This window comes from Pelmatolapia mariae, linkage group LG12, assembly GCF_036321145.2.
Source record: "Pelmatolapia mariae isolate MD_Pm_ZW linkage group LG12, Pm_UMD_F_2, whole genome shotgun sequence".
NCBI classification, from domain to species: Eukaryota; Metazoa; Chordata; class Actinopteri; order Cichliformes; family Cichlidae; genus Pelmatolapia; species Pelmatolapia mariae.
Window position 1 is genome coordinate 36,514,161 of NC_086237.1, and position 27,701 is coordinate 36,541,861.

The 27,701-nt window shown below is 40.9% G+C and overlaps 1 protein-coding gene across 1 annotated transcript; it reads right to left on the bottom strand.

The window, feature by feature from the left end:
• Positions 1-8,489: 8,489 nt before the first annotated feature.
• LOC134639188 (E3 ubiquitin-protein ligase TRIM35-like) lies at positions 8,490-10,150 on the bottom strand. Its single transcript, XM_063490291.1, has one exon. It carries the CDS (start codon positions 10,046-10,048, stop codon positions 8,615-8,617), a length of 1,434 nt encoding a protein of 477 aa, XP_063346361.1. The 5' UTR covers positions 10,049-10,150; the 3' UTR covers positions 8,490-8,614.
• Between the last annotated feature and the right edge of the window lie 17,551 nt (positions 10,151-27,701).

The window sequence follows — 27,701 nt, forward strand, 5'->3', positions numbered from 1 at the left end:
TCCTTCTCCATACTCTTCTCTTCCCATCACTCTGGTACAAGTTGATGTTGGTCTCATCTGTCCATAGGATGTTGTTCCAGAACTGCGACGGCTTTTTCAGATGTCGTTTGGCAAACTCTAATCTGGCCTGCCTGTTTTTGGGGCTCACCAAAGGTTTACATCTTGTGGTGAACCCTCTGTATTCACACTGGTGGAGTCTTCTCTTGATTGTTGACTCTGACGCACATACACCTGCCTCCTAGAGAGTGTTCTTGATCTGGCCAACTGTTGTGAAGGGTGTTTTCTTCACCAGGGAAAGGATTCTTTGGTCATCCACCACAGTTGTGTCCCGTGGTCTTCCTAGTCTTTTAGTGTTGCTGAGCTCACCAGTGCGTTCCTTCTTTTTGGGAATGTTCTAAACAGTTCTGGCCACGCCTGATGTTTTTGCAATCTCTCTGATGGGTTTGTTTTGTTTTTTCAGCCTAATGATGGCTTGCTTCACTGGTAGTGACAGCTCTTTGGATCTCATCCTGGCAGTTGACAGCAACAGGTTCAAAAAGCAAACAGCAGACTTGAAATGAACTCTGGACCTTTTATTTGTTCATTGTAATTGGGGTAATGAAAGAATAACACACACCTGGTCATGGAACAGCTGAGAAGCCAATTGTCCCATTACTTTTGGTCCCTTAAGAAGTGAGAGGCACATATACAAACTGTCATAATTCCTTTACTGTTCACCTGATTTGGATGTAAATACCCTCAAAAGCTGACAGTCTGCACATCTTGTTAAAGCACATCTTGTTCATTTCATTTGGAATCCATTGTGGTGTTGTATAGAGCCAAAAATGTTAGAATTGTGTCGATGTCCCAATATTTATGGACCTGACTGTATATGCACTAATTTGTCCGGCACCTGGACATTTCTTTCTCTAGCCACTGCTCGTCAGCAGTGAGTTTTGAAGCTTCGTTACCCATTTTAATCCTTTACAACTACACAACTGCGGCACCTTCTCTGGCACGAGAATCGAGAGAGGTAGTTGACACGGCCTTCTACTTTCAAGCTATTCTTGAAAGCGGTGTCTCCTTTAAGTGATGAAACACGACCTATTTCTCTCTTTTCACCAGTACTTGGGTGGCCAACAGCAAACAAAATAGTGGAATAGTTTAGCCTCCTTATTGTGCTGTAAAATCAACTTATTCCACCAACAAAAATAAAACGACAACAATACCTTTTCAACGCGTACTACGTTTTACGGACGAGGTTTATCTAAAAATGCTTCCAGCCCTTTTTCAGGCGAGCGTTTACGTCTAGAAACCCTTCTAAAAGTGCTTCCAGCCCTTTTCCAGGCGAGCCTTTACTTTTAGAAATGCTACCAACCCCTCTGGGCGAGCCTAAACGTTTTACGCGAGGTGTCTGAGTGTTAATATTCACCTGGATGCTGCCGGTCTCTCAGGTCTACCTCATCGACCCCCACCGTCGTGGACCACTTATAAGAACGCTGGCCAGAACCCGAATTGTACGTCTCTGGTCTTTTATCCTGTACCTGGACAGGAGCTGTCGACAGACTTCAGCGCGGGCTTCTCACGACGTCAGGACTCGATGAGGTTTTCCTGTGGGGTCACACAAAAGTGCTGTGTCCCATCCGGCTCGAAGGACCAAGAAATGTCAGGAGTTTTCCTGTATTGCAACTCAGGTCAGAATAAAAACGCTCAGACAGGTTTAACGTGTACACGGGTGAGACTCAGGGAGACTCGCACCCTGCAGTAAAAAGAAACAGTCTTTATTCAGAGAGCACATACAGGAAGAGAGAAAATAGAACTGCAGGCTTCCTGTGTAACTTACCCATTTAGGAGTCTGCACAGAGTTGCAGAGTTTAAGCTGAATACTGAAAAGAGCAAACACATTTAGATAAAGAAACGTACTTTTAAGCATAACATAATAAAAATCCTAAAAAATCTCTTATCAAACTGTTAAAGCAAAAACTGTAGCTTCCTCATTGATTCAACTGTTCTCAAGGGTTGGATTCCCACAGGAGGTTTTAACTGACCAAGGCACTAATTTTATGTCCACACTATTGAAACAGGTCTATAAGCTGTTAGGCATCAGAAGTGTGCGGACAACCCCTTATCACCCACAGACAGATGGATTGACGGAGCGCTTCAACCAAACTCTCAAACAAATGCTCCTAAAGTTTGTCAATGATACAGGGTCTGATTGGGACCAGTGGCTGCCATACTTCCTTTTTGCCTACAGGGAAGTTCCTCAAGCCTCCACTGGCTTCTCCCCATTTGAGCTTCTTTATGGCCATGAGGTGAGAGGCCCATTGACCCTGCTAAAGGACTCATGGGAGGGAGAGCAAGGTAAAGAGGAATTGGTCAATGTTATTTCATATGTCATTCATATGAGAGAAAAGCTTCAGCAGATGAGTGAACTGGCTCAGAGCCATATGGCAGCTGCTCAGAGGCAACAAAAGACTTTGTTTGATTAAAAAAAAGCTCGTCACAGAAGTTTTGTCCCTGGCCAGAAGGTTTTGGTAATGTTGCCAACTTCTGACAGCAAGTTGCTGGCAAAGTGGCTGGGACCCTTCGAAGTACAGAAGAAACTTGGACCTACTACCTACAAAGTTTCCACACCAGGTCTCCAGCGAGGGAGTAGAGTGCTCCATGTTAACCTTAAGGAATGGATTCCACGCACTGAGAATAAAACAGAGGGGTTGCTTATTCACAGCGTGGATGAGGAGGAAGAAGTTAATGACTACTTGCCTTCAGTAACAGCCTCTGTCTTGGACCTGAGCCATCTCACCAGTGAGCAACAGTCTCAGGTAACACCTCTGATTAATTTAGACATATTTCAAAAGTACCCAGGTCGCACCAGTCTGGTGGAGCATGACATTGTTTTAAAACCTGATGCAGCTGTGAAGCGTATGAGTTACAGGATACCAGAACGCTTCCTGGTAGAGCTGAAGGAGGAGGTGGACCTCATGCTGTCTCTTGGAATCATCCAACCTTCAACAAGTGAGTGGTGCAATCCTGTTGTGTTGGCTCCAAAAAAGGATAGCACAATACGATTTTGCATCGACTTCAGGTACCTCAATTCCATATCAAAATTTGACTCTTATCCAATGCCACGCATTGACGATCTCATTGAGCGTTTGGGGAAGGCAAAATATCTAACGACCATTGATCTCTCCAAGGGATACTGGCAAGTACCTCTCACTAAACAGTCTCAAGAGTTGACAGCATTCCGTACTCTTTGGGGATTGTTCGAGTTCACAGTCCTGCCATTTGGTCTGCATGGGGCCCCAGCAACATTTCAAAGACTAATGGATAAGGTACTCTGTGGACTCTCAGCATTCACCTGTGCGTACCTTGATGATGATGTTGTTTTCAGTGGAACTTGGGAAGAGCAATAGGGTCACCTAAGGATCGTGCTGGATCGGCTGCGTTCCGCAGGCCTTACCATCAATCCAGCAAAGTGTGCTCTTGCTAGGACTGAAATCCAGTACCTCGGATTTACTGTTGGAGGTGGGACAATTAAGCCACAGGTTGACATAATTAATGCAATTGCATCATGTCGTCTTCCAAAAACCAGGAAACAGCTGCGATCCTTCCTCGGCATGGCTGCGTTCTACATCAGATTCATTCCCAACTTCTCAGCGAGAGCAGCCCCACTGACAGACAAGATTGGCTCAAGGTGTCCCAATAAGATTCGGTGGACAGCTGAAGCCGTTGCAGCTTTCAAAGACATTCGCCAGTCCCTGAGTAAGGACCCCGTCCTGCATTCACCTGATTTCACAAAAGACTTTACATTGCAGACTGATACTTCTGAAAGGGGTCTGGGAGCAGTGCTTCTGCAGGGACCACCAGAGGATCGACATCCTGTCGCCTACATCAGACGTAAGCTGCTACCAAGGGAAAGCCGCTACGCAACGGTTGAGAAGGAAGGCTTGGCCATTAAATGGGCACTTGACTCTTTAAAGTATTATTTGCTGGGATGAGAATTCATCCTTCAAACTGACCACAAAGCCCTGCAGTGGCTGGAAAGAATGAAAGACACTAATGGGAGAATCACCAGGTGGTATCTGGCTATGCAGCCATACCGGTTTAAAGTTCACTACATCCCTGGTAAGGACAACACCACTGCTGATTACCTCTCTCGCTGCCTGATGGAAGATCAAGAAGTGGGGGGTGTGATGGCCAAACCCGTGGCCACACTCTAAAGTCGGTAACTCTTGTATTTTAATTTCTTCATTTGAACATAGTAACACACTTTAGTTTCCAATAACTTATTGATCGGTTTGGATACATTTGTTCTATTTGTAAGTGCGCACATTTAGTTTACTTATGTATTCATACTACTTCATTACTTTGATTTTTGACTAACCTTTGTCTTTTTATTTCTTACCTGCTATCATCCCTGGGAGTTGCTGGACAAAAGATGGTAGCCAGGGTTTGAAACCATTAAATGCAAAGAGGGATAATTGGACCACACCACCACTTCCTACTGAAGGGGAGAATGTGTGTTTTCTTTAATTTAAAAACAAAGTATTTGTATTTAATTAAATATTTGAGTTTAGGGTTTAATGGGTTTTGATTTTCTTCTTTAGTGTTTAGTTTATTAACAAACTAGATTTGTACTGCATTGTTTTGTGATTTAGACAGATAGAGACAGCAGTGTTTGGGTCCAGAATGACAGGACTGAAGTGGACCTTCTCCTTCATCTTCTCCCACACTCTGAAGGACAGGTTGCCCAGGTGTTTGGCCACATCTATCAGTGCTCCTGAGACCAGCTGTGGATCTGACACTGAGCTCTGGGCTCTGGCTCTGCTCTGAGTGTCTTTATAACTGCTGAGGAATGGCACGCTGTGTTTCTGCAGCTCTTCTTCAAAGGCAGATGCTGTCTGACAGAGAGGAGATCTGCTCCTCAATCATCTTCATCTCTCTGCTGATAGTCCCCCCCCTTCTGCTCCTCTTCCTCCCTCAGAGCTGCCAGTCTGGACTCCTCTTCCTCTTTCAGGAACTGCTGGAGCTTGTTGAACTCTGCTCTGATCTGCCTCTCTGTGGACAACAGCTGCTCCTTCAGGTCACTGACTGCAACTCCTACAGGAACCACTTTGTGACTCTGGTGGAGAGAAAAGTCACACACAGCTCTCTGCTCGTCCACACAGAACAGTTTAGGTTCTTCATGGTGTTTACTGCACACCACTGTTAATTTCTTTTCTCCTGTTGCTGTCTCAGATGACCCAGCTTTTTGCGTGCCAGTAAATGAATCTGCAAGGTTTTTTTAGTGTGAAGTTCACTAGCGGACAATCCTTTGATGATTTTCTCTTACAAATGGGACAGTTTTTGCTTTTAGCTTGCTCCCAGAATTGTTGCAGGCAGCTTGAACAGAAGCTGCGGTTGCAGCTCAGAGACACAGGATCTCTGAAAGTCTCTGAACACACATGGCAGCTAAGGAAATTTTCAAGAAGCCTTCTCTCAGCCATTTACATTAAAGTTGCTTTCTTTCTTACTCACCAAATTGCTCCCTTTTGAACTGTCTGATTAACACCCTCCAAATGTCTGTTTTTCACCAGAGACCTGACATCTCATAAGTCTCTCAGCTTGTTCAGCAGTGCTAAAATTTACTTTCATTTTCATTCATCAGAGTCAAAGGGTAAATTCTTACCAGCAGGAAATGCTATCGTAACATTTGTCTCCACAAAACATCGGTGACAGGGTATTGTTAAGATATCAATTTTCCTGTTTCCAAGTAGATATCTGCTCAATAAACACACCAAAACAAAGGGAACATATCTAAGGTAATGACCTCTCATGTGTTATTTCAACTAAATAATATGTAAAAATGACTCACAGCAAGTAAGACTTCTGGTGTTTCACTCTGGTAGTGAGCATTTCACTGAGTGATGTTAAACCAGTTTTACAAGTTTTATATGAACCAGTGTTGTATATCAGCATGACTGTTTATTTCATCCAACTTGACTAAATCGGGTTATTTAATGAGCAGAAACTATAAGACACATTTGTTGATTAAAGTTAAGAATAACACAGCTAGAAGAAGGTATGTAATCCACTCAATCAAGTCTAGTTACAGCGTTATCTGACTGAAATTCTTTTTTAAATAGACATACTAAAATTCAAGAAGATGCTGATGAGCAGTATAATTAACATCTCTGATTTGTAAACCCACCTCTTTTCATTGGCTACAGTATGAGAGTTGATTTTAATTTATTTTATTCAAATGAGCCTTTTCTGTACTTTTTAATCATGAATCATTTTAAGACATACCACAGCACAAAATGTTCACATTCAAAATGTTTCAAAAGTCATGTAATCAGAATCATTCAAGTTTGGACAACAGCTGCTTCTTGGAGTGTTCACTTCCATGTTTTCTCCACTTGTTTGTATTTATTCTTCTTGTACTGCAGAGACTTCTGCTGCTCCGGGAAGGTTTCCACACTCAACAAATGTAGCTTAGACTCGAAAAACAAAAAAACAAAACAAAAAACCCTGACGCAACTGTTTCTATTATTCTTTCTGAGTTACAACAGCAAATTCAGCAAACAAATTATATATTTAAATATATTATGCTGTCATCTGAAAACCTGTAATAAGATAAGGTGTTTAAAGTACTACTGCTTTAAAGTTGTCAATCAGATCCCCCTTTTTTTTATAAAAATCACTTAAATACAGAAGAAGAAGAGAAGTCAGGAAATTACTGTGTTAGAACTGCCAATGAAACAGAAAATACAAAAAAGTGAAAAACTCAATAAATCAAAACCTAATATGACATAATAAAAAGCTTACACCTAAACTAAATTACAGGGTTTGTGGTGTGAAGTGTAGATCTTCTGTATCTGTCCTTGTGTCAGTGAAGCTGAAACAGTTGTTGATGGAAGTGTTTATTTGGAGGTCTAGTAAGAGATGGAGAGGATGGTCTGGGTCCATTATCTACAGCAATTCATCACAGCCAGTTATTTGGATGAGCTCTGCATCACCTGATGAAGCAATCCAAACAGTGTCATACAGCAACTGCAAGGATGACTTCCCTCATAACAGCCCCGTGCAAAATAGACTTTTTTTTATCAGATAAATCCAACTATTAAGTTACCAGTAGTAGTAGTAGTAGTTTTTCCCATTTTAGTTCTGTTTCTCACCACCCTCGCCTTTGTTTGTATGTTCCTCTCCATAAATAAAGCTCACTCACATCAGCAGTGCCTGCATCTTGGGTCCTTTATTAAATTCCACACAAGTTGCCTCGCAAACCGTAACACTTGGCTTTTAATTAATCACTAATGTTTTTCCTAATAATTGAGCAAACTAATATTTCTGAGTAACTTCTGACAAATTTTGCAGTTTTATTTATTTTATTTGAATATTTGCAGATGAACTCAGCTGACTCTTAATATTCTGTTTAACTTGTCATTTTAATATTTTAGATTTTAAAGATGTGAGTACGTGGAAATGGAATGTTTAAAAAAAATTACCAGAGAAGAGAAGGTGAACTTTGCCTCCATCTTGTAAGTAAAATGTTTTTTGCAGTCCTGCTTAGACTAAATTGACCTTCATCTGACATCTCTGCAGCTAGAGTTTATAAACATACAGATTAGATGTGAGTGTGCAAATTTTATCAATGGTTACTTGTGATTTTTGCCTGGTAATGTTACAAACTGATGAGCAGATGAATGTGAGAATCAGTAAGTAAAAATAAAACACTTTAGAAGTAGTTGCTTGAAATAAATTATGTTTTTCATGACATCTAACGGTTTCAGTTGTTGCAAACTAACAGAAGCAAATCATCTTTTACCCTAAGCATTCAGTTAAAAGTAAAAGGAACAATGAAAGTGAGTTTATGTATTGAAATAATATGAACTAATGACTGCATGTGTCTGAAAAGCTGATTTACAGTCAAACACTATAACAAAAAAAAATCCCCTCATTTGATTTACTTCACTTCACAGAGACATTTTGTTATGCTCAATAAACAAAGTATTCAATAACACTAAAATAACAATCAGAGGTAGAATCTTTTTTGACTGAAACACTGAGACTGAAGTCTTTAAATAAAAATTTAAACCTCATTATAAAACATGAGAAGATCCAGAAATATATATATAAGAGAAAACTGCTGCTGATAGAAGTTAGAAAACCACAAATAAAGAGTTTCTAATCAAATCAATCAATTGCAGTTAAAGTGATATCTGACTGAAATATAGATGATGCTGAAGTAAACATATTATAATTTTATCTGTTTAAACATTTTAACCTGTGGATGTGATACATGATATGATACCATAAAATGCTGTTTAATTGAAAACAAGATGTTGATAATCAAGATATTTTAGTTGTAAAGTTCACTCTTGCTGATGTGACACAAGTTTAATCACTAATTCTTCTTTTAAGAAATGTCACACTTTACTGTTCACACTAAAAGAAATGGAAAACCAAAGAAATCAGCATCATTCAGATATTGACATGATCAAGGTTTTTGCATCAATTCCATTAAATAAAGTTCCAATAAAGCAACAAAACAAAACAAAACCTCATTATTAAATCAGACAAGTTGATAATTTCTCTGACCCTTTGCAACAACTCAACTCTGCTGCCATCATTTAATGCGAACTAAAATCTTATGTTAGACTGAAGAAACACACACTTTAGTTTGACAGATTTTGATTTCAGAGGTTTTGGCGTCTCCTGCCTCTCCAATACCAAAATATGGGAAGAGTTTCTCAGTGAAAGTGTCTCTGTAAGTGTAGATGTGAGGCATATCTTCAGGGTCAAAGAAGGACACCTCCCCCCTGTCATAGTCCAGCTGGACTCTGATCCTCTGGAGACTCTTCTTCACTGTCACAGTCTGACCAACACCATTAGTGTATTTTCCACTGTGGTGCTTTAAACACCAGATTCCATTTTTTGGTGAAGCAGAACACTTTCCCTTCCTGTCAACTGACTCTTTAACTAAACCCACAAGCCAGTGAGGATGGTCTCCCACCTCCACCTCCCAGCTGTGTTTCCCTGAGCTGAAGCTCTCAGAGCCAAAAACATTGGTATAATTAGTGTTTCTCTCTGGATTATCAGGAAGCTGCTGTTTTGTGTCTCCACATCTCACACTGGTCAGATCATCAGACAGACAGAGCCAGCCACTTGCAGTGTTTGGGTCCAGAATGACAGGACTGAAGTGGACCTTCTCCTTCATCTTCTCCCACACTCTGAAGGACAGGTTGCCCAGGTGTTTGGCCACATCTATCAGTGCTCCTGAGACCAGCTGTGGATCTGACACTGAGCTCTGGGCTCTGGCTCTGCTCTGAGTGTCTTTATAACTGCTGAGGAATGGCACGCTGTGTTTCTGCAGCTCTTCTTCAACAGCAGAGATGCTGTCTGACAGAGAGGAGATCTGCTCCTCAATCATCTTCATCTCTCTGCTGATAGTCCTCCTCTTCTGCTCCTCTTCCTCCCTCAGAGCTGCCAGTCTGGACTCCTCTTCCTCTTTCAGGAACTGCTGGAGCTTCTTGAACTCTGCTCTGATCTGCCTCTCTGTGGACAACAGCTGCTTCTTGGAGTGTTGAATCATTTCATTGTATGTTTCCTCCACTTGTTTGTATTTGTTCCTCTTGTCCTGCAGAGACTTTAAGTCAGATTTCAGCTGCTCCTTCAGGTCACTGACTGCTTCTTCTACAGGAACCACTTTGTGACTCTGGTGGAGAGAAAAGTCACACACAGGACACACAGCTCTCTGCTCGTCCACACAGAATAATTTAGGCACTTCCTCATGTGTACTGCACACCACTGTTAATTTCTTCTCTCCCTTTCCTTTCTCAGATGATTCAGATTTCTGTCTCCCAACAAATGAATCAGCAAGTTCTTTCAGAGTAAAGTTCACATAAGAAAGATCCTTTGAAGATTTTCTTTTACAAATGGGACAGCTTTTGTTTTTAGTTTTTTCCCAGAATTGTTGCAGGCAGCTTGAACAGAAGCTGTGGCTGCAGCTCAGAGACACAGGATCTCTGAACGTCTCTGAACACACATGGCAGCTCAGGTAATTTTCAAAAAGAGCTCTCTCAGCCATTTGATCTTCAAGTATTTTTAACTCACCAAAACAGTGTCTCTTGTATGTTCAGATTAAAATCCTCCAAACGTGTGTTTTTCAGCAGAGCTCTGACTCCCTGTAATGGCGTCTCAGCTCAGTTCAAAAGTGTCGGAATTTACTTTCATTTTCATGAATCACGTGTTAAACTGAAACACACACATAACACTTGTGTCCATCAGAAGGCGTTGTCAGAGTCATTCAGATAGTTTTCAGTTTGTGCTCCTTAAGACACAAATGCGAAAATGTAAAAAATTTTGACATCTTAAAAATGAAACCCAAATAGAACATAAAAATGACACAAAGAAGGTGAAGCTGTGGTGTTTCTGAAGTTCAAGTAGGAAAAGTCAGCGTGTTCTCAGAGTTTTTATCTGCAGTTTGAACTAAACTCATGTTTGCAGCCAAGGATATAAATTTTGATTCATCACAGGGTTTAGATTGTCAACCTACCAGAGCCCTGCTCTCACGCTCAAAAAAAAGAAGAAAAATTCTTGACCCTCATAAACATGAAGCAATAACAGCTGAAATACATAAAATCAAAAGTTCATTGTTTCAAATAATACATCATTAAAATATGTTTTTTTAAATAAACTAAATGTATACCAGTGAAGTTAATTTCCTTTGACCAGATTCAATCAAAGATGACTGTATTACTGTAAACTGAAGACATCCTGTAAGTAGTTCGAGTTCAGGGACACAGGATCTCTGAATGTCTCTGAACACGTTACAGTTCAGGAAAGTTTCTACACGCATCAAATGTCACATCTTTACAGCTTGAACAGTTCTTCAAGAAAGCAAAGTTCTTTTACAGAAATAACCTGTTGTCATGGTGTTCTAGATAATTAATAACCACCAAACACAATATGTGCTTTTACTACCTGCTGTGGCCTCAAACCTGCATAAGATTTTAGACCTTTAGACTCCAACTTTCAAGTTTGTTATGAACTGAAATGTGATGAGCTGACCAGTGTGAGAGATGTCACCGAAATAATAATGAAAAATAAAGAGAAAAATCACAGTGAACAATGAGAAACCAGAAATGCTAATAATAAAAAAAATTAAACAAACTGATATAAACTGTTGATATGACATAATATGACACTGAACTGTGACAACACAGAAGAATTTACTGTCACATGTCATAAATCAGATTCTGGTCAAAGTCATGTTTAAGGTATTACTGCCTCGAAATTGTTAATCACATCCACTTTCTTGAAAAATAATTAAAAAGACAAAAAAAACAACAACAACATTGTAGAGCTCTTATAAATGCATTAAATGAAGCCAATGAAAGAAAAAATACAAAAAGTGAAGTGTTCAATAAATCAATACATAATATGACACAATAAGGAGCTTATGTCTAAACTGAGTACAGGGATTGTTGTTCTGCCTTGAATTTAGTGCCCCCTACTGGGCCTTGTAAATTGTTGTTAATTTAGATGCCCTGCATCTGGAAAAGGAGGCTGCAGCTGCCATCGCCCAGGCAGAGATATTGGAGGCAGCAGCACAACATGTGGGTGAGGAGCTTTGCAGTAAGAAAAGCGATTCAGCAAAACTTCAGGGCATGTACGAACGTGTGAGTGAATGTGAATGTTAGGGACCAGGCCACACGTCTTAACAGTCTGAAACAAAGTTCCACCTGGCACATGACCAGAAACCAGAGCATCCCACCTGTTTTATGACGCAATGTTCTCAAAACACCTGGAAGGAGGCCAACAACGAAAGTGTTAACCAGCATTCCTACTCTCCACTAGTGATGGGATTTCCAGCTCTTTTTAGAGAACTGGCTCTTTCGGTTCGGCTCACTAAAAAGAGCCGGCTCTTTCGGCTCCGAACCGGCTCTTCAGGTTGTTTTGTTGCTTAAATTAATTTATTATTAACATTAATATAAAATTATGCACAAAAGGAATTACAAATGTAAAAAAGTGGTTTATTTATATATGTTTATATATAAATATATGCGGTGGTCCCTAGAGAAAAAGCACGTACAAACTCCAAAACACATTTCTAGCATGAACTGAACTTCTAAAACAGAGCTACCTAGATCACTTAAATTACACAATTGAAAGCATGAAAGCATATGTGTTTTTGTTTGTGTATTTATACACAACATATTTATATACATTCAAATAATAAAAAAAAAATTGTTTTTTTACCTGTTACTACCACACACCAAATCCGGTCATTGGTACTTGCTGGCTTGTGTAGCCACTTTGTAATAAAAGCTCAACACTGCACTGAGCATCCTGGAGCACTACTGTTGTCTTTTGTACGTGTTTTGAGTTTTTCCGTGCTTCAGAGTTTGTACGTGCTATGGAGTGCCGCCAGTGCTGTGCGAACAGAGATGTTCGCACAGCACTGGCGGCACGGAGCACCGCTTTTGCCTCCGCGAACACATCGGACTACAAACACGCACATTACCAACTCCGGAAGACGATCAAAGCAGCCAAACGTGAGTACAGGGACAAGGTGGAGCAACATTTTGACAACCCTCGGAGTATGTGGCAGGGACTAAACACGATCACAGACTTTAGAGGGAAAACCAGCACACCGCAGACCACGGCGTCTCTGTGCGAGGATCTAAACGTATTCTACGCTAGATTCGACACAGCGAACACCACGAGACCGGACAGTGTGCGCACCGCGGATGACGTCAGTGCGCACACTGTGTCTGAGGAGGATGTGCGGAAGTGCTTCAGGAGGGTGAACGCACGCAAAGCTACTGGTCCGGACGGGATTCCCGGCCGCGTCCTCAAGTCATGCGCGGCTCAGCTGGCTGTAGTGTTTACACACATCTTCAACCTTTCCCTCTCTCTGTCTGTAGTCCCAGCCTGCTTCAAAATGGCCACCATCGTCCCTGTACCCAAATCCTCCACCATCTCCTCATTGAACGACTGGCGACCCGTAGCCCTGACCCCCATCGTGAGCAAATGCTTCGAGAAGCTGGTCAGGAACTTCATCTGCTCTGCACTACCCGACTCACTGGACCCTCTACAGTTCGCATACCGCCACAACAGGTCCACTGATGATGCCATAGCCCTGACACTCCATGCTGCCCTGTCACACCTGGAGAAGAGAGACACGTATGTGAGAATGCTGTTTGTAGATTACAGCTCAGCATTCAACACCATCGTTCCCTCGAAGCTGGACAGGAAACTGCAGGATCTAGGACTGAGCAGCTCCCTCGGCAGCTGGATCCTTAACTTCCTGTCTGACAGACGCCAAGTGGTCAGACTGGGCAGCACCACCTCATCCCCCATCACACTGAACACTGGTGCTCCACAGGGGTGTGTACTGAGCCCTCTCCTGTACTCACTCTACACCTACGACTGCACGGCCACTAGAAACTCCAACATCATTGTGAAGTTTGCGGACGACACTACAGTGGTGGGTCTTATTACCAACGGTGATGAGACGGCCTACAGGGAGGAGGTCAGCGCCCTGACCCACTGGTGTCAAGACAACCATCTCACCCTCAACGTCACAAAGACAAAGGAGTTGATAGTGGACTTCCGGAGGTGCAGAGGAGTACACACCCCCATCACCATCAACGGCGCCGCTGTGGAGAGAGTGAGCAGCTTCCGCTTCCTTGGTGTACATCTGGCTGAGGATCTTACGTGGTCAGTACACATAAACAAAACAGTGAAGAAGGCGCAGCAGCGCCTCTTCTTTCTCAGGAGACTGAAAAGATTCGGCATGAGCCCCCGCATCCTCAGGACCTTCTATCGCTGTGCCATTGAGAGCATCCTCACTGGATGCATCACCACCTGGTACGGCAACAGCACCGCTCACAACCGCAAAGCTCTCCAGAGAGTAGTGCGGTGTGCTGAACGGATAATTGGAGGTGAGCTTCCCTCCCTCCAAGACATCTACAGGAAGCGGTGCCTGAGGAAAGCGGGGAGGATCATCAAGGACTCCAGTCACCCCAGCCATAAACTGTTCAGACTACTTCCATCAGGAAGGAGGTTCTGCAGCATCCGGTCCTGTACCAGCAGACTGAGAGACAGCTTTTTCCATCAGGCCATCAGACTGCTGAACACTTCATAGACACCTCACCCTCACTACTGGAACTTCAACATTATGCACTCCATACTGTATATAAATACCACTGTTTTGCACATACCAACCTCTGTATATTTTATATATCTTATTTTATTGTTTACTTTATTTCATTTGTAAAACATGTATATACATACTATATACACACTCAAACACACACACGTAGAAAAACATATTTAGTATACACATTCAGTAATGTATATACCTTTACATATTGTACATATATTTATTACTTTTTAGATTAGCCATTTTTATATTTTGCTTGTTTTACATTATTGTATTTTGCACAACTCTGTTGCTTGTGAAGCTCGCACACAAGAATTTCACTCACATGTACTGTACCAGTGTACCTGCACATGTGATGTGACAATAAAAGTGATTTGATTTGATTTGATTTGAGTTTTTACGTGTTTTGGAGTTTGTATGTGCTTCGGAGTTTGTACGTGTTTTGAAGTTTGTACGTGCTTTGTCTGTAGGGGCCACCGTAAATATAATGTAATTGATTCCTTAAACTTCACACAATTTGTGTCTGGCCCAACACGTAAGGGCCACACCCTAGACCTTGTCTTGGGTTACGGACTGAATGTATCCATGACTGAAAATTGTGTTTTACCTATCTTAGACCACTCAGCAATTTTATTTGATATTTTAATCCCTAAATCTCCAGCTTATGAGAGGGGAAAATTGCCCCTCAGATCATCTCGTTATATTAGCCCCGAAGCATTGCTTGGAGTTAAATTACATCAACCTGATGTGTTGGACCCTATTTTTTACCAAGGAGCTATGTGTGGACACCTTGACTGCGAACCTTAATAATACACTTCTTGAATTACTGGACTCTGTTGCTCCCGTAAAGAAGTTAAAATGTCAAAAAAGGAACCCTATGCCTTGGTTAAATGAGGAGCTCTTGAACTTGAGAAGATTTTGTAGGAAAGCAGAGAGTCACTGGAGATCTTCCAGACTAGAAGTATTTCTCCAGGCTTGGAAGAACTCATTATCTTCTCTTCAATCAGCAATGTCAACAGCGAAAGCAAATTATTTCTCAAATCTCATCATGAGTCATAAACATAACTCAAAGCTCTTATTCAATACAGTGTCGCAACTTACAGAGAGTAAGTCAACTCTCTGCTGTTCTAATTTGATAGCTCATGACTTTCTTACGTTTTTCAGAGACAGGGCTGAAACACTTAGGAATCAGATTACTCCCTCCTCATGCTGTTCATCAGACTACTCAGCTGCTTTGCCTGCTGGTGCTGATAAACTGTTCTCTGACTTCAAGGTTATTTCTCTGTCTGAATTAACTAAGGTTGTAAAAGCAGCTCGATGTACAACCTGTTCTTTGGATCCTCTACCAGCCTGGGCTATAAAGGAGCTGTGGTCAGCATTAGGACCCTACATTCTGTTTCTTTTAAATACTTCATTGACGACTGGAGTCTTCCCTGAATGTTTTAAATCAGCTGTGGTAGTGCCGATCTTGAAAAAGCCTGGACTGGATGTTGACATGGTCGCAAACTATAGACCCATCTCACATCTGTCTTTTTTATCTAAAGTCTTTGAGTGGTTTTTAAGCAGCTCACTGAGCATTTGTCAACAAGCAATCTGTTTGAACCATTTCAGTCTGCTTTTAGACCAAATCACTCCACAGAAACAGCTTTAGTCAAAGTGGTAAATGATCTGCTGGTAAATGCAGACAACGATCGCACTTCAGTTTTATTACTGCTGGATCTAAGTGCTGCGTTTGACACTGTGGATCACTGCATTTTATTGGATAAGTTTGAACATTATATTGGAATTACAGGAAATGTTTTATCATGGCTGAGATCTTACCTATCTGGGAGGTCTCAGACTGTTAGTTTTAAAAATGATCTCTCCGAGACCTGTGCAGTGAGGCACGGGGTCCCTCAGGGCTCTGTACTTGGACTGTTGCTGTTTTCTATGTACCTGCTGCCTCTTGGTGTTCTTTTACGTTCTTTTAATGTAACCTTTCATTGTTACGCTGATGACCTGCAGCTTTATGTTCCTTTAACCATTGGAAATTGTGCTGAAGTTTCTAAACTAGAATCTTGTCTATCTGCAATTAAGGGCTGGTTATTGGATAATTTCTTGTTCCTAAATACTGATAAAACAGACTTGATGGTCATTGGGCCACACAAATTTCAGCACTTGTCCCAAAACTTCATCTTGAGAATTGATGACAGTGTCATAAATTGCAGGGACAAGGTAAAAAACTTGGGCGTGTGGTTCGACATGGTGCTCTCTTTCGAGTCTCATGTAGAAGAGATAACAAAAAACGCCTTTCATCATTTGAGAAACATAGCCAGAATCAGACAAGTTTTGTCAAGCGACACTGCAGAGGTTCTTATCCATGCATTTGTGTCTTCACGTATTGATTATTGTAACGCTCTTCTTTCTGGGCTACCAAAGAAAAGTTTTAGAGGTCTACAGATGGTGCAAAATGCAGCTGCTCGCATTTTAACAAGGACTGGGAAATTTGAGCACATTAGCCCTGTATTGAACTCTCTGCATTGGCTACCTTGTCAGGTTCGAGCAGATTTTAAGGTCCTGCTGCTCACCTACAAGGCTTTAAACGGATTGGCACCTACATACCTCTCCGACCTTTTACATCTTTATGTTCCATCCCGTGCTCTCCGATCCCAGGACTCTGGCCTTCTAAAAGTTCCTAGAGCCAGAAAAAAGACAATTGGAGAGCGTGCTTTTTCTTTTCGTGCCCCGTTTCTGTGGGACAACCTCCCTCAAGATATTCGGCAGGCATGCTCTGTGGAGGTTTTTAAAACTAAGCTGAAGACACATTTGTTCACCCTTACATGTCTTAATTCTATTGCTTTTAGTTTTTAAATTTTTACTGTTTTTAACTTGTATTGTGTCTTTTACCTGTATTGCTATGTATCGCTTTTATTTTACTTATCTTTTTAGTTTTAAATAGTTGTACAGCACTTTGTTTGAAAGTGCTTTATAAATAAAGTTATTATTATTATTAGTTATTATTTTATTTATTCCACGTAAAATGTAATAAATAAATCATATAATACAAAAACCAACTATTCACATTTCAACTTTTAACTATTTAAATTTTCAGATTTTTCCTTTGTGAAACAACACAAAACACTGCAAACCACAACACAATTAAACATAAATTAAAATATGAAAACAAAAAGAAGATGCATATTCTCTGTCATATGGACCTGCATGAATAAACTTTCTGAATCCTTTATCATCTGCAACTGAAAATAGTTGTGGATGATTACTATACCTTTCTAATGTGACGTTGTTGTTGTTCCTGTGCTGCTCAGTGTAACTACGGCCCCATCCCCCCTCATCCCAGCGTAAAGCACAAGGCTCGCGTGCGGAGTAAAGCGGAAAAAAGTGTGAGAGAGGGGGTGAGAGAAAGAAAAAAAAAACCCCACGGCTTGCAATGAGGAGCTTGCGTCGTTCGCGTCAAAGATCCGGCTCTAAGAGCCATTTTGTTCGCGACCGACCCATCACTACTCTCCACAACTGGATGCCAAACAAGATTTTGAGATACTACTGACTCTCACTTACCTGTCCAACTACAAGACAAAGGTCTCCCCCATATCAAAAAAGAGGCAACACTCCAGGAACCATACAATGACAAATGTCAGAAAAGGGCAAAACCTGTCACTCCGCAGTATGCAGCTAGTCCGCCGCCGAAGAGTGTGCATCCAGAGCCTGCAGGTATGATGGACATAGCAAAGTATTTAGCCCGGAAAGAGCTTGTGAGTACTGGCTTATCAAAATTTGATGACTGTCCAGAATCTTACAGAGCATGGAGGTCATCTTTCCTTAACACAATAAAGGATTTAGACCTCACAGCCAGTGAAGAGTTGGACTTGCTGTCGAAATAGCTTGGAAAAAAGTCATCAGAGTATGTGAGGCATATGAGGGCAGTTCAGGTAGGCAACCCAGGAGCAGCCTTAAAAATGACTTGGGACAGGTTGGATGAATGTTACAGCGCCCCGGAGGTCATAGAACGTGATTTGTTTGAGAAACTGGACAGCTTTCCTAAAATCTCAAACAAGGACAATAGTAAGTTAAGAGAACTTGGCGATCTTCTAATGGAGCTACTCTTAGCTAAAGAAGATGGCTCTCTTCCAGGTTTGGCATACCTGGACACTGCTCGCGGCATTGGCCCAATTGTAGAAAAGCTGCCATACAACTTGCAGGACAAATGGGTTTCTCAAGGATCCAAGTATAAGGAAGAGCATCATGTATCATATCCTTCCTTTCAGATGCTGCTCATCATCTGCACATCTTGCCCGCATCTGCAAAGCTACATTAAAATGTGATGAGTGCAACAGCGACAGCCACATTACCGCATTACATCCTGGTCCACCACCATGGATAACCAAGTACTTAGACACTCCAGCAGAGGACGGCGGGGAGGAAGGAAAACAGGAAGCCTTATCGCCTGCTGTGAGCTCCCTGTGCACTGATGTTTGTGGTAGCAACATTACAGCAAAGTCCTGCTCTAAAATATGTCTAGTCAAGGTCTATCCAAAAGGTCAGCGTGAAAATGCTGTTATTATGTATGCTATGCTCAACGACCAGAGTAACAGATCATTAGCAAGGACAGAATTCTTCGACCTGTTCAACATTCATGGTGAGGCATTCCCCTACACCTTAAAGACATGTGCTGGCATTAGAGAGAGTTCTGGAAGAAGAGCCAATGGCTATCAGATTGAGGCACTTAATGGTGGTATCAGCCTCACACTGCCAACACTGCTTGAATGCAATGACATTCCAGACAATCGTGAGGAAATCCCAACACCCGAGGCCGCTTTTCACCATCCTCATCAAGAGAATTGCCACTGAAATCCCAGCTATAGATGGGGGTGCTCTCATTCTACTTTTGCTTGGCCGGGACATTCTTAGGGTCCACAAAGTCAGACAGCAGATCAATGGCCCTGGCAACGCACCCTTTGCACAAAAGTTGGATCTTGGTTGGGTCCTGGTGGGTGATGTTTACTTAGGGAAAGTCCATAAGCCAACAGTTTGCAGCTTCAAGACAAATGTCTTAGAGAATGGAAGACCCTCACTGTTTAGACAATGCACAAGCCATGTTCACCTCAAAGAAAGGGTTGATTTGAGTTTATTACGGAGTCCCTTACAAGGCTGTTGGGGTGGCAGAACGGTGGATTCTCTTGGAGTCACAGTTTTCAGGAGAACAAATGATGATGAGAATTAATAGGAATAGGAAGCATGGAGGGACTCACTACTAGAGATGGACCGATCCGATATTAAGTATCGGTATCGGTCCGATACTGACCTAAATTACTGGATCGGATATCGGCGAGAAATTAAAAAATGTAATCCGATCCATTAAATATCAAAAAAGCACCTCACAAAACTTGCGACACGACGTAACTCGGCTTGTAACCGTAGCACGTCGAAGCAGTGTGCTCACGTGATAGAGCGGCTGTGTTTATTTGTAGCCTCGCTAGCAATCCAGCATTTCATCTCCGAGGAAGTTATCCCAGAGAGAAGTAAAGCAAGTGTGTAAGTTCATCTCTGAATGTTTGTAAAGCGTACCTACTGTAGGAGCCATATGAGTTGCTCTTTGTCTGTCTAAGTGGGTTGGTTTAAATAGATTCACTTTATTGGTGCACGGGTGCGGGGCGTGTCTCATGGGTGTGGTAGAGGATAAATGTGGTTGCACTCACCTGTTCACAGCACCTGCTGTTGATGAGCAGAAAGGTAGGGTGAGCATGGGGCAAAACTTTCTGTTGATCGCAGCTTGAGCGCAACTTGAGCGATTTGATAGATTTGTCTGTAACTTCATGGGTTTGTATGGTTATGAACTAATTGATGCTATAGAAAAGTTTTAGTTTGGCATAGTAGTTAGTGCCATCATTGTGAGTTGCAGTCATTTGTTTGTGCAGCCTGTGCATTTGTGTATTTGGTTAGAAGTTGATCCCATGTGCTGATTTGTATATTGGACGGTGCATGTGAATAAAGGAGCAAATGTTACAGGAGTGTATTTTATGCGTTTAATGTTGCGCGTCACCTGTGTCCTCATGTTTAGCCTGCCGCGGTCATAGGTTGGAGGAGCCGCAATACCTACGTTAAGCTTAACAACCGATATATGGAGCCTCTTCTCCCTCCCTCTCTTGCTGCTACTTCAATCGTGAAACTGCTTAATGATCAGCTGATCGGCTTTTCTGTCGCGAGTCCGTCTCTCTTCTTTGTTTTTGGCCCACTTTGCACCAGAAAGAGGAAACCAGCGGCTGAACAACAGCAGCACGTTTAACCTTGATAAGCTGTTGTTAGAATTTATTTAATATTACTTTCTAGACCAGGATCCTTTTCTACGTAGCTGACGGCTGGTAACTGTGCAGGGGCGGATCTAGCAAAGTTTAGCCAGGGGGGCCGATAGGGCATTAACAGGGAAAAGGGGGCACAAAGACATACTTATCTTTCTTATTCTCATTTAAAATATCTAGCTTTTAATAAATAATTATCTGAATCTTACACCCAAAGTTTTAATCTGATGTAAAATGTATAGAAGTCCATTACTGTATATAGTAACTGTTAAGTCTAATATACCCTAGTAAGCTATAGTACTTTTTCCTTTGGGAAAGTACCATCTGTGCAGTCTGCAATTCTGTAGAAGAAAGATGTTGAATATATTTAATTATTCTTGAAAAATAATTTATTTCTGTGCATTTTTTTCACACTGCATCAAATTAAAGTTGATTACGTCGATTAAGCATCATGAGGTGGAGGGTGGGGGTGGTTCCCTTTTTTTTTTTTTTTTTTGCTGGGAGTTTGCAACCCTATTAGTTAGGTTGCTTAATATTTCTGCTAAGTACTCTTTAAAATACCAGAATAGGAAGGATGGAGTAGGTTTAAGTTTATTAGATTGATCAGTATTGCTGAACTATGAAATATTTTGGGTGCAGTGTATTTTTTACATACAGGTATAACAGAATAGCTTTAGTGTTGTTGTTTATTTAAACTTGAGTATGAACTTATACAAAATGCAGCAAGATATTAAAAAAAAAAACAGTTTTATTGATTAAAAAACACACTATATCGGATTAATATCGGTATCGGCAGATATTCAAATTTATGATATCGGTATCGGACATAAAAAAGTGGTATCGTGCCATCTCTACTCACTACAAGACCTCCAACAGTTGCATATTCCTCGAGCTTACACAGTCAACTCTCCTTCAAAGGCCAAGAAAAAATAAATATGCATTTTCTCAGATGCTTCAACCAAAGCCATCGGTGCTGTAGCATACCTCAAAACAACTGATGACGAAGGACAGATAAACATTGGCTTTGTTCTAGGGAAGGCCAAACTGGCACCATTAAGTGAGCCCACCATCCCCAGATTAGAACTCTGTGCGGCAGTGCTAGCGGTGGAAATGGCTGAACTTATTGTCCAGGAGTTGGACTTGGAGCTTGATGCAGTCCCCTTCTTTTGTGATAGCAAAGTGGTGCTTGGATATATCTATAATGAGTCTAAACGCTTTTATGTGTATGTTCACAACCGAGTTCAACGAATTCGACAATCGACGCAGCCAGAACAGTGGAGATATGTGCCCACAGAACATAATCCAGCAGATCATGCTTCAAGATCAATCCAAGCCTCGCAGCTCACTAATACGAACTGGCTGACTGGACCAGCGTTCTTATATGAACAACACAAAAATTTTGCTGAGCAGCAGGAGACCTTCAGTCTGGTTGACCCAGACTCGGATAAAGAGATCCAGCCACAAGTCACGTGCTGTGCCAGTAAGAAAGTGGAGAAGAAACTCACCCCAGAAAGGTTTGAGAAATTTTCTTCATGGAACTCTTTGCAGAGAGCAGTTGCCACACTTATTCACATTGCACATTCTTTTCAGTCCATGACCCAAAGCACCAATGAATGCAAAGGATGGCATCAGTGTTCAAAGCCACATACTGTCAGTGAATTGTCCAAGGCAAGGAGTGTTATTATTCGCTCTGTGCAGGCAGCTAGTTTCTCTGAGGAGTTAGACACTCTCTCCAAGAAAGGCAATATCAGCCAGAAAAGCCCATTGGCAAAGCTGAATCCATTCAAAGACGCAGATGGTCTGCTTCGAGTTGGCGGCAGGCTAAAACTAGCTGATCTTATCAATCAGGAGAAGCACCCAGTCATTATGCCTGGCAAACCTCATGTCTCTACATTGCTCATACGACACTACCATGAACAAGTGGAACACCAAGGCCGTGTCTTCACAGAGGGTGTGATTCGAGCAGCTGGAATATGGCTGATAGGCGGCAAAAGATGCATAGGCAGTGTTCTTCATGGATGTGTCGTTTGTCGGAAGCTGCGAGGCAGAACTGAGAGCCAGAAGATGTCCCATTTGCCAGAGGAACGACTTAGTGCTTCTCCCCACTTTACTTACACAGGTCTGGATGTCTTTGGGCCTTGGAATGTATTTGCAAGGCACACAAGAGGAGGACTGGCCTACAATAAGCGCTGGGCGGTATTATTTACTTGTCTAAGTACTCGTGCTGTTCACATTGAAGTGATTGAGTCCATGGATACTTCATCTTTCATTAACTGTCTCCGGAGATTCTTTGCTATCTGGGGCTCATGTAAACAACTGCACTCTGACTGTGGGACTAATTTTGTTGGCGCCTGCAACAACCCTGAGTACCACAAAACAGTAAAAGACTCAAAAGTACAGAGATATGTGAACAATCATGGTTGTACATGGGAGTTCAACCTTCCACACTCGTCACATATGGGGGGCGCATGATTGGAGTTGCAAGGAGGATCTTGGACTCTATGCTAATGCGCACAGATTGTTCCCATCTCACTCACGAAGTACTGTGCACTTTAATGGCAGAAGTAATGGCTATTATTAACTCCAGGCCTATAGTTCCTGTCTCTTCAGATGCCGACTCACCTGAAGTACAGCCAATAGCGATTTTCCTTACTGAGGAGTTGGCAACACTGCATGTTACTTGGGGTAAGCAGGTTCACATGTGCTGAAGTGTTCCTGTAGTTATCCGCTGCTATCCTCTTTCTTGTTTATGCATTCGGAAGCATCGTCTGTAAGTACTTGTTGACTTAAGAGTATAGAGCCATATTTTAGTAACATTTTGGTAGTTACTAAAAGCCTAACTTTGTGTATAATTGTATTGCTAAGCTAATCTCATGTCATGTATACATAGGATGACCTATTACATGGAAATTTCTTTGTCTTTTGTTCTAGCCTTGACTTGCTGTAGAGTAGATAAGGGAATTTGTAATATCAGTGTGTTAATCACCTTACTGTTGTATTCTTGTTTTTGTTTTAGTTTCACTCTGATTCAATGGTGTATGGCGGTGCGACGTAAAATAAAGCACCTGGAGCTTGGACGCTATATCCTGACTCCCGTATTCTTTTGAATGCTGCCCTCTCTGAACCTCCTACTGGCCTATTTCAGAAAAACTGGAGTCGGACGTCGCTAGCTCGAGTCGGACGTCGCTAGCTCACACTGGATTGAAATGCTAGCTTTCTACAGTCGCTGCTTATCAATGGGCACTGTATTTTGTAACTTCTAAAACGGCAAACAGGACTTTGGTTAAGAAGAGGACAACCAACATTCTACCAGTTCTATCGACCGGAGTGTTTTGGGCTGCGCTCCCTAACCGGGAGATAGCTAGCAAGTTTACAGTAGCATTAGCTACCAGCAGCTGCTAGCTCGCCAGTTAAATAAAAGAAGAAAGGACCCCTGGACTGGAAAGGCTGGTTGAGACAAATATTTTATCGGAGTTTCACGAGTAACACAAACTAAAGACAGTATGCCACCCAAGAAAGGCCCAACACCAGAGGAGGTCGAGGACATAAAAACCTCCCTTGGAGTGCTGTGCGGAGACGTGGCCGCAGTCAGGGCGCAGCAGGAGCTGCTTCTGGGGCTTCTGGAGGAGGTAAAACAGCTACGCCTCCAAAATGCCGAGAAGGACAGAAGAATCATGGATCTTGAGGGGCGGGTGGATGAGCTGGAGCAGTATACCCGTACGAACGACGTGGTCATCAGCGGTATTAAAATCAAGCCGCGCGTGGCCGGGAACGTCGGGGAGCCCAGCGACGAGGAGACCCGCTCGGTGGAGCAACAGGTGGCGTCCTTCCTCCAAAGCAAGGGGATAGAGATGGACCTGGAGCACGTAGAAGCATGTCACCCACTGCCCAGGAGGGGCGACAGACCGCCGGCCGTCATTATGAGATTCGTCAATCGGAAGAACAAGGTCGTACTGCTGAAACAAGGACGCAAACTGAAAGGCACGGACGTTTTCATTAATGAGCATCTGACACGAAAAAACGCAGACATCGCGAGGAAGGCAAGGCAACTGAAGAAGAACGGTAAAATACAACATACATGGGTAACAAACTGCAAGATTTTCATTATGCTTAACGGGACACCAGAAGAGGCAAAAGTACTGATAGTGAGGAACATGGAGGATCTGGACAAGTACAACTGACACTAATGTATCGAGGTAATATATAACTCTAATGACAATTAAAATGATAAATACACCAACATCTTTAATTACACCAGGAAATGACATGGACACGTTGAAATCAATTCTCCAACAGAAAGTAATTGATCTAGATTGTGAATATAAGGAGCATAATATAATAGACCCAGAAATAGATTCTGAAAGTAATTTTCTCTCTTCTTTTGTTAAAAATTGTAATTATTTTACACAGGAACAATATGAAAAAAAAATCAACCTAGACGGGAAGCTCTCATTAATTCACTTCAACAGCAGAAGTATGTACTCTAATTTTGATTTCATTAAGGACTACTTGCAACAATTTTCTCGCCCCTTTAGTGTTATAGCCATCACTGAAACTTGGTTCAATGTCGATAAAGGAATAGATTTCTGTTTGAATGTATATGATTTAAAATACATGAATAGATTAAATAAGGCGGGCGGCGGGGTTGCTATATATGTTCATAACTCTATAAAATATAATGTTGTAACAACTATGTCTATGGCTATTGATGGAATTTTGGAATGTTTGACTATTGAGATCATGAATGAAAAAAAATGAAATGTTATAATAAGTTGCATATATCGGACACCCAGTTCAAGTATTGACACTTTTAATGAATGGATAGAAAAAATGTTTGCTTCGGTGAACCAAAAATTACTATCCATCTGTGGTGATTTTAATATTGATTTGCTAAACCCAACAAGGTTAAAAGCCATTGTTGACTTTACTGACACGATGTATAGCTTATCACTATATCCAACAATAACAAAGCCAAGCAGAATAACATCACATAGCGCCACTATTGTTGACAACATTTTTACTAATGTCATGGATTTCCAAATTAATAGTGGCCTGCTTGTCTGTGACATAACTGACCACTTACCAGTTTTTACTTTGTGTGACTGTGATTTAAAAATAATAGATACCAAGATTACGATAGCAAAGCGAACAATAAATGAAGAAGCAATTCATGCCTTCAATTTCGATTTAGCACAACAAGATTGGAGTTCGGTGTATGAAGAGTCAGATGTGGAAAAGGCTTATGACAATTTCCTAGATATTTTCACTATGTTATACAATAAACATTGTCCTGTAAACGAACACAAGACAAAGAAAAAAAGATAAAAAGTCCTTGGCTCACAAAAGGAATTATTAATGCTTGCAAAAAGAAAAACAATCTGTATAAACAGTTCATCAAAGTAAAAACAAAAGAAGTGGAACAAAGATATAAAGCATATAGAAATAAATTGACTGATATTATAAGAACGAGTAAACAACTTTATTATAGAAGAAGATTATATGAAAATAAAAACAATATAAAAGGAACTTGGGATGTGTTAAATAACTTAATCAAACAAGGATCTTCTGGAACATCATATCCTGAATATTTCATTGATGCAAATGGTGAAAATCACAACATGAGTAACATTGTTGATGGGTTCAATAAATTTTTTATAAATGTTGGCCCTGAACTAGCAGCGGACATCCCGTGTCAAAAAAATGAAAATATCAGTAATATAAAATCAAATCCCTTTTCACTGTTCCTCTCAGCTACAAATGAGCAAGAAGTAATAAATATCACATTAAAATGTAAAAGTAAGTCTTCAATGGATTATCATGACATAAATATGTCTGTAGTTAAACAGGTTATTCTGAATATTGCTAGTCCCTTAACATATGTCTGTAATTTATCATTTCAGTCCGGTTGTTTTCCAAAAAAATGAAAATTGCGAAAGTAATACCACTGTACAAAAGTAATGACAAACACAGTTTTACCAATTATAGGCCTATTTCTCTACTGCCTCAATTCTCAAAAATTTTAGAAAAACTTTTTAATTCAAGATTAGAAAAATTCCTTGAAAAACATCAAATAATAAATGTTGGTCAGTATGGTTTCAGAACGCAAAGAACCACTTCAATGGCAATAATTGAGGCAGTAGAAGAAATTACTAATGCACTGGATAAAAATAAATATGCAGTTGGTATTTTTGTTGATCTCAAAAAGGCCTTTGACACAATCAATCACTCAATTTTATTGGATAAATTGGAAAGATATGGTATTCGAGGGAAAGCTGGTAACTGGTTAAAAAGTTACCTAATGGGTCGGGAACAATATGTTAGCATAGGGCATTACCATTCAGAGAAACTTGGTATTACATGTGGTGTTCCCCAAGGGTCAGTGTTGGGACCAAAACTTTTCAATGTATACATAAATGATATTTTTGATGTTTCTCAAGTACTTAAACTCATACTGTTCGCAGATGACACCAACATATTTTTCAGTAGCGATGATTATACTGATCTTGTAATGACCGTAAACAGGGAGCTAAAATTAATTAAAAAATGGATGGATATAAATAAATTATCATTAAATATAAGTAAAACTAAAGCAATGTTTTTTGGTAATTTAAAATATAATATAGAATTACCAATTATCATTGAAGGTGTACCAATTGATAATGTGAGTGAAAACAAATTTTTGGAAGTCGTAATTGATAACAAAATTTCATGGAAACCCCACGTCAGACACATAAAAACCAAAATTTCCAGAAGCCTCGCAGTTTTGAATAAAGTGAAACCATACCTTGATAAAGATGCACTTCGTACTCTGTACTGTACCCTGGTTCTTCCATATTTTACATATTGTGTGGAAGTGTGGGGAAACACATATAAAAATACAACTAATCCATTAGTCACAGTACAGAAACGAGCACTGCGTATTATCCACAAGGCTGGTTATCTAGATCATACTCACAAACTCTTTCTTCAGGCAAAGTTACTTAAATTCCAGGATCTTGTTAATTACAATACATCCATAATCTTATATAAAGCCTTTAATAAACTTCTACCTGCAAATTTACAAACTATATTTGAAATTCGAGAAAGGGTTTATAATGTGAGAGGCTTCGGAGAATTCAAATTATCCAGAACTCGAACAACCCGTAAAGGTTTTTGTGTGTCTGTATGTGGTGTGAAAATCTGGAACAGTCTGAGTTTACAACTGAAACAATGCAAAAATATTCATAGATTTAAATTCCTCTACAAACAGTTGGTCTGGTCACAGTATACTCAATGAT

What these genes read in the sequence shown, in the direction of transcription:
- LOC134639188 (XM_063490291.1), bottom strand. Translation starts at nt 10,048, where the DNA reads ATGGCTGAGAGAGCTCTTTTTGAAAATTACCTGAGCTGCCATGTGTGT.